We start from the raw sequence: 14,355 nt of genomic DNA, 5'->3' as shown, positions 1-14,355 counted from the left end.
ATGTCTAAAATATTTTTTGGAGGGAAAAAATGTTTAAAATATAAAAGATATATTTTTACCAATACTATATTTACTCAATGACGTTTATTTTGTGTAACATGAATACAAATTTGTACAGTATCTTTTCCAATTATACTCTATAACAAATTTTGTTATAAGAATACCATATTTTTAGTGTTGGTCAAAAAGATAAGAATTTATATTATATAATATTATATTTGTTACATTGTTGGTGTCATTGAAAAAGATATGTTTAGTTTTTTTAATAAGAAAAAGATATGCATAGTTTCTTACAATACAAATGTGTAAATTATATATAAGTATAATTTTTTTAGGCAACTACACTTGTATTTTTAATTAAAATCAAAATTTTATAAAAATAATTATACGCATTACACAACACTAACAAAAATTATACGCATTAGCATAACAAAACAAAAAAACAGAAAGAAGAACATAAAGTATTACTCTAAACGCTAACGTGTGTGTATTTCCGTGGTTGAAGAAAGGGAATAAAAATATTCGGTGTCATTCATTGACAGCGTGAATACAAATATTTACGAGGTTGTGATGATCAAAAGATATTGAAATTAATATATAAGTGATAAAAAGATAATAAAATTCCTTAAAAAAATAGATAATAAACTTAAATGGAACCTCATTAAAAAATTAAATGAACCGGTTAAAAAAAAAAGGAAGAAAAAAACATATTGAAAAAATAAAACAAAAGGTTGCCGGCGGGAGTTGAAGAGATGTGCATGTGAAATAAATTGGGGAGAAATAGTTTTTTGAAGTAGCATTCAACAACTTTTGGTTAAAGCTCATTCCATTCAATTTTATGCATTCTAAAAAAAGTACTTTTTTTCGAAGGTACTTTATTGATATTGTGTTTGACCTAGCTTCTCCTTAAAAACTTAGAAAAGCTGGAAAAAAAAAGCCGGATCAAACGGTACCTATATATTCTTCTTCCAAACTATCAAGTCCCTTTATCATAATTGTGTGGTAGACGATATAATTATAAGCTGTGCTAGGTCCGCAAGACACAATCGTATAGAGACATTTCATCTATGGCTTATATCCATGATGGTTGTGGAGGCAGTACCCTTTTTATTTTCACCGCTAATCACTTGCTAGAAATGAAATGGGTAGGGCCAAATAACTCCATTGCTCCTCCTTTAAGCCATGCAATCATTTATCCTTTTCTATTCCTTCCGAAGGTCTCTTTATAAAATCATTGAAAAACATTACTACTTACAAAATTCTAGATTGCGATTCATTTAAGCAATATGTCACTTTCCCCCGTTTCCCATCAATTTGGTGGTTCATTCGATCATCCATCACCTCCTCTCTCTTTCACCACCCCCGGTAACACTCAATAACAGCAATAGTGATATAATACAAAACGTTTCAAATGCAACGCATTTCACACAGATATTATTACTAGGGTTTCAAATCGGCAAAATAGGACAATCTAGATTTTAATTTGAAATTTTATATTAATTAAAAATCAAAAGTTGTTGTAAGATTTGAACCGTCTAATTTTAATTGAACGGTTGTGAGATGCTACAGCCTACATGCACCTAATCCAAATTTGTGTTAATTATCCAATCATTTTCATGATAAACCATCTTCAAATTCATATATATGTACATCAAATCTCGATGTTGATGTCTCCGTGGAGAGAATCTATAAAATAAAAACAGTAGTAGATAGATTGAGATACTGAGAGTATGGAAGTTCATTTGTTTTAAAGAGCCAATGTCTTTGTAATAGCAACATGATCTTCTTAATTGAGTACTAAAACACGATATCATATTCATATGCCGCTTTTGGCAAAGCCGACAGTGTATAATATCATTTCTAAATTAATTTACTGCTTTGGTGACCCCACCAGCTGCCTTTTTCTCTTAAATATGAGGTAGATTAGTCACTTTAATTCCCGAAAAGAAAAGAAGTCGTCCTTTTAATCCATGAATGTAGATAAATTGCAAAATAGTCCCTGAATGTAGACTCTGTTAATCAATTTAGTCCATGAATGCAGACTTTATTTGTTACTTTTGTCTCTGAATGTAGACTTTGTTAGTCACTTTAGTCTCTGAAATTGACTAATTCCCCTAAATATTTTTGGTTACCCTTTTCTCTTAAATAAAACGACGTATTATTTTTTCTTTTATTTCATGTGTAAGAAATTATTTTTTATAAATAAGTTACTAATCCCTTCAAAAAATAAGTAAGGTACTAATGAAGTGGCTCCTCCTACGTATCCTAGAAATGGTTTTGGACTTTTGGTAATATTATTAGGTAGTGTAGATATATTATTTTTAGTTCAAATAGCATTAGGGTAAGTTATGTTAAGGGACAAGCTAGCAATGTTGCTCATATGTTAGAACATCTTATTTTTATGTTAGCTACTCGTTTTTTTTATTACACACTACCATGTATCTTGAATTTGGTTATTTGGTTATGAATGAAATGATATGAGTTGTTGTCAAAAAAAAATATTAGTCGGTTATGTCCTTTTTTTTAAATTATTTTGAAATCTAGAACATTCTTCACAAATTTCTTCAAATATGTCTGTTGAACCACTTTTGTTTGAAATAGATTCCCAACTTGTTATTTTGACATTCAAGTATCATGACATTGTTCCTTGGCAATTATAAGATCAAGTGGTTGAATTGTGCGGAGTTAACCAAAAAATAAACTGTATCATCTCTCATATTTACAAGGGGAAGAAAATTGATATGCATATAAAATTGTTTCTCTTGGCATGGAGAATCATGGTATTGTGTGGCGAGACAATATCCCCTCTAGTGTTATGAATTTATTTATCGATAATCTCTGGAAATGACAGTCAACCGGAGTCTGGAACCAGCAAATACTTAGGAGAGATGAAGCCCTATCTTCTCTCTTTAACTAGAGAGGTAGGTAAACCTGAGTTTAGAGCCACCTCGATTCGGAACACCCATTGAATCCTAAACTGACTTCGGAATAGGTTCAAGAGCTTCTCGATCGAAAACCTTTCCTATCTAGTGTCAGTTGATCCTTCAACGTCTGCGCCAACTAAATTGGAACATTTAGGACATTTTTGAAAAATGAAGAATGCTAACAAATATTTTTATGACATTTTTAAGGAACTAAACAAAATAATTTTTATCGAGAAAGTGGTATATTAACTACTTTGACAAGTATTTGTGTTATGTTTTCAAGAAATTTTGTTTTATGATTTCTTTAAACAATTTTCGTATGGCATTTGTTAACATGATCTTTAAAAAAATAACTTTGAAAAAGTAGGAAAATCACTTTTCACCTTTTAAGAAATAAACGTGATAGAAGTGTGGGTTTGTAGTTTTTTTTTTTTTTGAAGGAAGAAGTGTGGGTTTGTAGTTATAAGTGATACGTGATTAAATTGGACCTACAATTTCCAAGTAAACTTTTATATATGCATTTAATTATCAAAAGGTTAAAATATGTTTTTGGTCCTCGCAAATATGGTGAGTTTGGGTTTTGGTTTCTGGTAAAATAAAATTTTGAAATGCATCCCTGCAAAAAATTTTGTTTTTTGAAATAGTTATTGGGCCTACTTTCTTGATGATTTGTTTCATTTTTGAATATGTGGCAGATGTTGATTGTGTAAAGTTGGACATGTGGCGTTGACTTGGCGATTGTGTCATTTAACATATTTAAAAAACATTTAAAAAATGAAAATAATATTTATCTAAAATAAAAAAAACCAATTAATTTTAAATCTCTATCTTTAAAAGGGAAAAGTTCATCATCAACCTCTATCTTCTTCGAGCATTAATTCCTTCAAAAAACAAAAAATCTTCATCCATTAATCACAAGACATTCATCACCGAATTCATCTCAAATCCATTGTCAAATACAAGATATTATGGTTGTGTTTGGTAAAAAAAAACTATAAGCTAGCTGATAGCTGAAAAGCTAGCTTATAGCTGATGGCTTATAGCTGAAAAGTTAGCGGATTAAAATTAAAAGTGTTTGGTAAAATTAGCTGTTGAAGTGACTATAAATATAAAATGACATAAAAGGACATGCTTGTTTAATTTTTTTTAATATCATATATATAATTTTTATTACTTAACACATTTATTTTTAAATATTTAAATTATTTTCATCTCCAAAATAATAAATGTATTTATGAATTCAATCGAATTTTTTTATTTAACAATTTTTATTTTATTTTTATGAATTTTATTTAACTAAACTTGCTTCACTATTATAAATTTTATATAAAATTATATATTATATGAATTATGAGCAAAGTAAAAAAAAAAACAAAAAAGTGGACAAGAAAATTTAAAAAGCCATACATGGCAAACATGGTTAGTTTAAGAAGATGGTGGGTAGTTTTTTTTTTATTATTATAATAAAATAAAATAAAATTAAGAAAAGGTTAAAATGGAAAGAAAGTATAAAAAGCTACAAGCTATAAGCTAAAAAGCTACTTGGATTAGTTTCTTAAAAAACGCTATAAGCCAATGAGAAAAGCTTGTTACCAAACACATCTCATTTTATCAAAACAAGCTTATAAGCTAGTCCAACAAGCTATATGCTAACTTTTTTGGATGTGTTTGGTAAAAAGAAGCTATAAGCTAGCTGGTAGCTGATGGCTGATAGCGGATAGCTGAAAATTTAGCTTATTAAAATAAAAAGTGTTTGGTAAAATTAGTTGTTCAAGTGGCTGATAAATATAAAATGATGTAAAAGAACAATCTTTTTTTATAAATCATATATACAATTTTTATTAATTATTGTATTTCTTTTTAAATGTTTAAATTTATTTCAAAATATTATCATCTCCCAAATGATAAATGTATTTATAAATTCAATTGACATTTTTTATTTAACAAAACTTTCTTTTAATGAATTTTACTCAACTAAACTTTCTTCACACTTTATTGTAAATTTTTTATAAAATTATTTATTATTGAATTAAGAGTATGTAAAAAAGAAAGTGAACAAAAAAATTTGAAAAAGATTGTGGGTAGTTTTAATTTAAACGTGGGCAATTGAATAAGAATGTGGATAAGTTTTTTTAAATTAAATTAAATTAAACTATATTAATAAAAAGTTAAAATTGGAAGAAAATATAAAAAACTACCAGCTATAAGCTCAAAAACTATTTGAAATAGTTTTTTAAAAAAACACTATAAGCTCATGAGAAAAGTTTGTTACCAAACACATCACGTTTTCATCCAACAAACTTATAAGCTAATCCAAGGAGCTATAAGCTAGTTTTTTTGTTACCAAACGTTTTTACCAAACAATTCTATAAAAATGCTTATATGCTAATTTGCTGTGGAAGTTACAATTAAAGAAGATTCAACAAATTGTTTTGGAAACACTAACAGCAGCGCGTGAAAAAGAAAATTCCCAAAATCCATCTTCATCAAAAGGAAGTGAAATAAAATCTCCTCCACCTTATACACATTAACAGCAGCTTGAACACCATTATGTAAAAACTCAGATCTGCGGTAGTCATAACAACGTCGTCAGAGTCCAAAACAATAGTCATGGTATCCACAACAAATCAGTAAAATCAGTATAGTTCATCCAAACAATATTTAATCTTCTTAAATCAAATGATATCAGCAAACTCATATGATATCAGTAAACAAATCAAATAGTCAAGCGTCATCATCACCAAGTTCATCCCAAATTCATTATCACCCTGGTTCTTACTCCCTCATCGCCACCGTCACCACCACCCGCCGGCGACCTCACCACAGCCCTAATCCCCAAATTCAAATCCGATTGAAACCCAGAAATGAAGAAAACGCAGATCTACAAGAGACTCGGTGAGAGAAAACGCAGATCCGAGTCCAAACATGGCGAGATCGGATTAAAGAAGGAGAAACGGAAAAAAATGGGTTGAAGAGGAAGAAAGGGAAAAAATAAAACGTTTTTAATAGTGAAGCAGGAATCCTCTAAAAAAATAGTGAAGCAGGAAATGCTGGTCAAGAAGGATCTGATAATGTTGGAGGAATGGGTTGAAGAAGAAGAAGAAAAGAAAAAAAAAATGACGTTTTGCAAAAGATAAGGAAAAAAAAATGAAGTTCTAGTAAAAGAAGTGCAGGAACATTGTTCCCCTTCTCTTTATAGTTTTGAATTGAATTGAATTTAATTAAAATATAGTTTATTTAATTAAAATAAGGTTATCTATTTTTAAAAACTGAAAATGATTTTTCAAAATTAAAAAATAGTTTCTTACGTGACCACTAATGCACAGTCAGCGTACGCCACGTCGGCATTAGGATGATAGATGGACGTTTTAATGGGCCTAAGGACTATTTTAAAAAATAAATTTTTTTGCAGGAAATGATTTCAAAATTTTATTTTACCAGGAACCAAAATTCAAACTCGCTATATTTATAAGGACCAAAAACATATTTTAGCTTTATCAAAATTATAAATTATCAATGCAGCCCCAATTCCACTTTAAGTCACTAGTTGTCTGCTCTAGTGGTCCACTGGTTCGGGCAATATGAGTGCTGGTTTTATTAGAGTTGAAATTGTTGCATAGTGGTAACATCAACAATGATGATTGGTTTTGTAGTGTGAGTACATACAGAAGAGATCAAATTACATCTAAAGAATTGCATTAACAGTTACATTCAATAAATTTTCAGTTTAACGATTGATGTTGTATTAGCTCAAAATTTGATTTTCATGTTTTATTTAACCCATCTTTTTACCTTTTGACTTTCTAAGTTCTAACCAAACATGTTCAAATAAAGTATATCCAAAGGCCTTGCATTGGAGTATGCATGAAGAGAATTCAAAAAATACACTAATTGGGGGAGGTTTTAAAGAATTTTATCGAATTTTGAAGAAAGAAAAAATTAAACTCTTACTTTTATTTTTTTAAGGCTTAATGATGTGTTTCGTCCTTATAATTAGGCGTCATTTAAAAATTAGTCCCTGTAATCACTAATCCTGACAATTTACCCTAGCATTATTTAATCATTTAAAATTTCGTCCTTTGACCAACTTAATCACCGTCACGTCATCAAATTAGCAAAATGACATGAGAATGGACAAAAATACCTCGTCATCCATTCGTGAAATGACATTTTTACCCCTGTCTTCATCTTCTTCACATAATAAAGACGAGGGTATATTTGTCCATTCTCATGTCATTTTGTTAATTTGATAACTTGGTAGTGATTAAGTTGCTCAAATGACGAAATTTTAAATGATTAAACAATGCAAGGGTAAATTGTTAGGATTAGCGATTACAGAAACTAATTTTTAAATGACGCCTAATTGTAAGGACGAAACATATCATTAAACTTTTTTTAAAGAAGCTGTTACTTAATTTTACAAAACCATCAAAATAATATATATCCGTATTTTCGTTGCATTCCTTTGTAAAACACTACCAAAAACGGGAGAGTTTGTAACATGTTTCGGTTTTCTACCCTGCCCTCTAAAATCCTCTCATTCTTTTTCCATCGAACTCCCAAGCAAAGCATGTGAAGAGCTTTGACCCTTATATAAATCAAATTAGTTTGTTTCAATCTGATTTCTAGAAACCGATCTAGACATAAGAACAAAAATTTCATTTGGATGGTCATTGTGATACTTAAATACTCTAAATTCAATTATATAAAATAAATTATTTATATATGTTGAACTCGGAGGGAGTAGTTCAAATATGAATGTGACAGGTTTGTGGTACGTAGGGAAGGGCTTTTCTCTCTCGATTTGCTTTGATGTATGGGCGTGTGTTGGTGTTTGGCGGACTGTGTTTAGCCACTCGGGTGTCATTGGTGGTTGTTTGTTTGGGGTTCGGTGCAGCTTATACATGACATTTGTATTTTATTTTTTTCGTTTTTCCTGTCCGTCTTATGCTGGGAACCGTTTTTATAATATATGATGTTTCAAAATCAAACAACAAAAAGAACAGGAAAAAAATTGATATATAAAAGTAGCAAGGGTCTACACAAAAACAATAGAAGCCAAGAGGAGAGGGTGGTTACCCCTTAAGCAAACATACCAAAACCATTTCAAAAACCTAACTTTTTTGCTCTACAATATCAAAGACCATGCAAAGATTTATTTGGAGAAATACATTTGTTTATGAGATCCCAAATATACCAAATAACTGAGTGCCAAAAAAAGACACATTTTTCTACGTTACCCTTCGAATAATCCTCCCGGTCGTTCTCAGGAACAGATCCATATACTCATGTTGTCATAATAAGGATGCTGAATAATTGCAGACAGAGAGAAGGAGATCAGGTGCATGATATTCTCTCTCTCTCTCTCTCTCGATCTCTCCTTTTCTTTTCTGTCCCTCTTCTTTTTTTAATTAACTCTGAACTTTAGTGGTAAGTGAAGATTCTTTTCAAATGGTATATCTTTTAGATATATAGATGTTGTATTAGAGCACCTTCAATCTGATCATTTCTCTTGATTATTTTGTAGGTCTTATTGCGACACATCATCTTGAAGTAACTTATTTATTTTTAACTTCAATAGTAAATTCTAAAAAACTATATTGAGTCCCACAACTTTATCTCACATATTAATATTACATTCATATTTAATTTTATTACGACTTAAAATATTAATTTAATTATATTGAATTAAAATCAATACAAAAAAAAATAATGTAAAAAAAAAAAATCAATACCAAAAAAAAAAAATAGAACACAATAATTAAATATACAAAAATATATTTTTTTTTGAGGGAAGGTAAATACAAAAATGATACATATACACCTTTAATTTTCATACACTCATTTAACACTGTTTCATCAATACCTCTTTTTTCTTATCATATATCTAACCTATCACATCTCTAACATCATTATGTATCTCTATTTCTTTATCTCTCAAAGGGCTGTATAATAGATATTGGATCTCCATAATACCACCCACCATGATGTACGTAGAAAATGGTAGTGGATATACTAGTAATGAATACTAGCTATATTAGCTAGCTAGGTAGAGTTTTAGTTGATGAAGTGTCATTTTAGGGTTAGATGAAGGACTGGGTCCCTAACATATATGGACCCCATGATGATCAGGTTCTGAAATATATGTCGCCAACTAGGGCATGTAAAAGTCCCTCACTTTTATTTAAATAAAGGAAGGAAGAGAATAGAGAGAGAGACTTAACAACTATTGCACTTGCACATTAATTTGATATCCTCCAGGCAACTTTGGAATATACAAGAAGGCGACATAGCTATAGAAAGCATAAGCATGGGTCAGCATTCTTGCTGCAATCAACAGAAGGTTAAGAGAGGTCTTTGGTCCCCTGAAGAAGATGAAAAACTCATCACTTACATTACCACTCATGGCTATGGCTGTTGGAGTGAAGTTCCTGACAAAGCTGGTCAGTCTTCAAATCTTCTTTTTCATTCATAAACTAAATTAATTCTTATTTTAAAATTAGCAGATTCTCTTTCCACCTTGCTGATGATGATTAATAGTAGTAGATACATAATAGAACTGCAACTGCAACAATTATATTATATAAATTAAATTATGTGCTTTAATTAACCAACAGTTCCAAGTATTGTATTCATGATCATCATCTGAATTAATTTGATCTTGCCTTTGAAACAACCAGGGCTTCAAAGGTGTGGTAAGAGTTGTCGATTAAGATGGATAAATTATTTGAGACCTGATATTAGAAGAGGAAGGTTTACACCTGATGAGGAGAAGTTAATTATTAGCCTTCACAGTGTTGTTGGCAACAGGTATGATTTGTGGTTAATTTATTCAATATTACACTACCTCCTATTATATATGATTTTGATTTGTAATCACGATCACTTAATCATCAATGATCTTCCTTTATTGATTGCTTCCATTTTCTTTATTGTATTGATCAAACGAGAAATAACAGCTTAGAAAATACATTGAACTTTAATTAGGTCTTCAGGAGTAGTTTCTGTTTTGGCTAACTATATACAAAGCAAACCAAAGCTAGAGCTAGCACTAGCTAGCATATGTTTGGATTCGTGTTGGAATCAAATCTTGCATCACAATGCATGTGGAACGTAAAATTCCTGAAGCTACCAATATGAAGCTTCTGTGACTTCCTAATAATAAACCTGAACCAAACATATATGATTAATGTGATTATATAATAGGTTATATAGAAATCGGTGTAGTGGGTTAAATTAAGGCTATATATGAAGGAGCTATGAAAGTTCCAACTTCCAAACTTCTGTTTTAGATAGTAATTAAGCAAGCAGGCACTTGAATTTCTTTCAGTTGAAATCTTTGTTAAATTTGTGTTCCTAGCCTCACCTTCACACACATAAACCTCTTAATTACAAAGAGATTAGGTTTCTATGGCTTGACATAAAGCGTATATATATATATATATATATATATATTTGTACTTTTAATCTTACATTTTCTTTATTTGATTTGGGAATTGAAATGCAGATGGGCTCACATTGCAAGCCACTTACCTGGTAGAACAGACAATGAAATAAAGAATTACTGGAATTCTTGGATCAAAAAGAAAATAAGAAAGCATTCATCAAGCTCTAATTCAACCACCAATAATGTTACACAAAATGTTGTTCATCATTCCCACCTCAATTATAATTATTCTAATATAAAATTAGACCAGTTTGCCAACCAAGAGAATATAACAACAGCAAAACCACCAGAAACAACCTTGTTTTCTCCCACATGCCCTATTTTTATGTTTGAGCCTAGTGATTCACTTCATGGAACAACAACAGAAAGCAGTTGTAATCTGCAAACCGATCAATACTTCCAAGATTCTATAAATGGTTTGAGCTCTGAAACATGGAATCAAGTCCAGTCATCACTACCTCCTCCAATATCAACAACTTTTTCAATGGACACAATGAATTATCTACCACCTTTGATAGAGAATGTGGAAAACATGGATGAGGAAGGAGATCATAGAGGAGTACTAGAATGCTTGCAGGGTCACTGGGTAGAAGAAACACATCAACAGTGTCCTAATAACTTTCTTTTCTGGGACAATATTGTTCAAGGGCATGGACTTGGTGGGGAAGAACAACTGCCACCAAATTCATCAAATATGGGAACAAACAGTACTACACTTTCTCCTTTTCCTTCTTCTTCTTTTAGAGATAACAATTATTGATTGTGAAAACACTGTCCCTACACGTTTTCTCTTTTTCCCCTTCTTTTGACATTTCTAACTAGGAGAAATTTTTTATCATGGTCTATGCCAGGCTTTCTGAAACTTGCAGGGATTCTTCTTTTCCTTTTGAGGATGATCTTTTTCAATTTTCTCTGTCCCTTTTGATTGTTGTTTTGAATGTAAAGATTGTAAAAAAGTGAGTGAATTAAGATACATGTCATGTATAGCCATGCATGCGTGAAGATTATTGGTTGTGTTTCTGACCCTATAGAGGGAAAAAAATAATAAAGGTGATTGCTACTGGTAGGTACCAGAGTTTGATTTTGAAGATACTATATATATAAAGCATTTTCATCAATTGATCCACTATATATTTGAAAGTACGTGTGGTGGACTATGAATGATATTATTATGATGATAATAACGTATGGGTTTATTACATTTCCATGTCTTTTAATTTATAGCTTGTGATATTGAAGATGTATAAAGCATCTTTACTTTGATGCTAATTATGAAATATGAATGATAATAGTGTGTCTCCCTTTAAATTTCCATGTCTTATAAGTACACTACCAACCTGTCTTTGAAAATTGAAAAAGGACCAAAAAAGAAATAAAGAGAGAAAAAGCATTGACTTATCATCACATGGTTGTCCACAAATTACCAAGTCGCATAAACACCAAAAGCAAAACCAAGAAATAAAGAAGGGACATGTGTCAGGTAAACATTATCTAAAGGGAATCTAGGAAGCATACCATCAAAGATTAGTAGTTTACGGTGCCGTTTAATTTGGGAAAGGCTAGTTTTTTTCCACTATGGGAAATGTTTTTTTGATCGTTAGATCAAATGAGGAATACATTTTAATCATACTCTCTCATTGCTAGATTTTTCCACACTTTCTTCTACCATCATTCTCTCCTCCATGGTCACTCACCCACCACCAACACAAGGTCACTGAATTTGTCCAAGCTTTCATGGTAACTCTTCAATTATCCTTGAATTGCAAAAGAGGGTTAAATCACAAACAATAATTAAATTTATTTATTCTCTAAATCTAATAAATTTTCAATTCACTGACATGTAAATCTACAACAACACAAATTAAAAGTTAATTCAAAAAGAAGAAAAAAAACATAATGGCTTACAGTATTTCCTTTTACATTAAGAACACAACTTCAAAAGATCAATTATGAATCATGAACTAAAAATCTCAACAAAAAGAAAGGGCAAAAATTGAATATGGCAAAAATAAAGGGCATTTTTATGTTAGAGAACTTGTGAATTAACAAAGGAGAGAGGGAGAGATTTGGCAGCGGTCTCTCTGATTGTTGTTTTCTATACAGTCAGATTTCTGTTATTGTATTTCACCAGTGGTGATTTTACTGCACTATGATTTGGTAATGGTGGGTCAATTGTAGTCTGAGTTGAAGATAGTGAGGTGGAAGACAACAAAGTTGAAGAAGACAAAGTGTTTTGGTGGTGGTGGAAGATGATGTGGGAAAAATTTGATGTTGAGAGACCATGATAAAATTGTGTACCCTATTTAATCTAATGGTTAAAAACTAACTTTCCCATGGTGGGGAAAAACTAACCTTTCCCAAATTAAACGGCATCGTAGTTTACAGGTTGTTTAATTTTACTAGTAGAGACATTAGACTGTCAAGGTATTTTTGAAGATGATATTGGTGGCTTTCTTAAAAAACTTTTAACTTTTTTTTAGGAAGAATATAAAAATTTATAAGAACTGTGCTTGTATAAGTTGTTCGCTAACGTGTTGCTTAGTCGCTTTGGTACAAGGTTATGGATAATCCTCTAATTTTGTCTAAGTTCTATCCAAATTTAAATTTTCTCCCGCCATTTCTATCATGTTATTAGTGCTACAATAATCTCAACCATTCAGCTCACCTCTCTTTCTCTCTCCTTTGTTTTATTTTTCCTTTGTGAGTCGATCAACCATTGAATTAGGAAAAGGAGGGATGACTGAACAAAAAAAGATAAATAAATATCCAATTCCGTCATAACCATGCAGTTTCATTGAATAGAGGCAATTAGTTGGTGGGATGGTGTACGGAATTTTTTACATGACCAAAACAACTTTATGGGTGCGGTTTTTTTGTTTTTTTTAAAGGAGACATCAAAAAACCTTATGATTCAATAAATTGGGGTTTTTTTTTTTCTTTTTAGGAAGCGATATTGGATCCGAGCTTTTGTGTAAGATCCATAATTTTTTAGATAGAACTAGAGTTTTGTGCTGTTGTGTTGTTGAAGAAAATTATGACATACAATATTTTTAGGAGTGATTAATTTTAATTAGTGGTGAGACAATTTAAAATTAATTATATGAGCGTTAAAAGTATCAGATTTATAAGAGTGTTAATGGAAATTAGAATATTGTATTGTTAGCGACGTGTGCCTTTAACTGAGATTAAACCGAGTCAGATTTATTTTCATATTTTGTCCTTCCTTCCTATTGAAGCTCACGCCCGAGCCCTCACTCTCTCGATTTCATCTCGCTCAATTCCAAACAATTTAACTTGCTATCAAATCAAAACTCTCAAAAAATCCCACTCACCCATACACAATCTGTCACCAATAGAAAGGTATTTCTCTCCCTTTTTCCCTCTTTTTCTCGCGGCAAGAAAAAAATATCATATTTGTGATATTGGTGTTTAAAGAATATAAGCATAGTTTATTACAAATTAAAAGTCACAAATATTTATGCTTATAATTTTAAACAAAATTTCACAAAAAGTATGTTTGAAATTTCTAAGCTTTAGCGCCTTTCAAAAAAAAAAAATTATAAGCTTTATCACAATAAAAATAGAAAACAGACGACACATGACTACATGAGTGCTCTTCTAAATGACAATATTTAATAATAAAAAAACTTGTTAAAACCCATTAAAATAGAAACAACACCATATGAAAAGAAATTGACATTATTAAAATTGTCCATTTTAATCTTATTTGCCAAGAATATATTTGATCATATAGTACATGTCAATATTTATATCTTTTTATGTATTCGATTAAGCACAATAGAAAAAAACGGATATACAGACACTAAGATTTGAAAGGACCCGTCTATCCGCTAACGAATTATAATGAATTTATAACGAATATTTTAAAATTTTCAAATACTTTGTAAATTTATGAAATTTGAAAGGACCTAAAAATGTTAGCAAACATTTTATTTAAGTAGCTTTATGTAAGGGTGTTCAAAA

At 30.6% G+C, this 14,355-nt stretch overlaps 1 protein-coding gene across 1 annotated transcript; it reads left to right on the top strand.

The window, feature by feature from the left end:
* Positions 1 to 9,098: 9,098 nt before the first annotated feature.
* Positions 9,099 to 11,468, top strand: LOC25502098 (transcription repressor MYB6). The gene is made up of 4 exons (XM_039828560.1): positions 9,099 to 9,367; positions 9,605 to 9,734; positions 10,432 to 11,078; positions 11,223 to 11,468. Exons 1-4 carry the CDS (start codon positions 9,235 to 9,237, stop codon positions 11,294 to 11,296), a joined length of 984 nt encoding a protein of 327 aa, XP_039684494.1. The 5' UTR covers positions 9,099 to 9,234; the 3' UTR covers positions 11,297 to 11,468.
* The last annotated feature ends 2,887 nt before the right edge of the window (positions 11,469 to 14,355 follow it).

Source organism: Medicago truncatula, chromosome 8 (genome assembly GCF_003473485.1).
Source record: "Medicago truncatula cultivar Jemalong A17 chromosome 8, MtrunA17r5.0-ANR, whole genome shotgun sequence".
In the NCBI taxonomy this organism is placed as follows: Eukaryota; Viridiplantae; Streptophyta; class Magnoliopsida; order Fabales; family Fabaceae; genus Medicago; species Medicago truncatula.
This window is presented reverse-complemented; position numbering and strand designations above follow the sequence as displayed.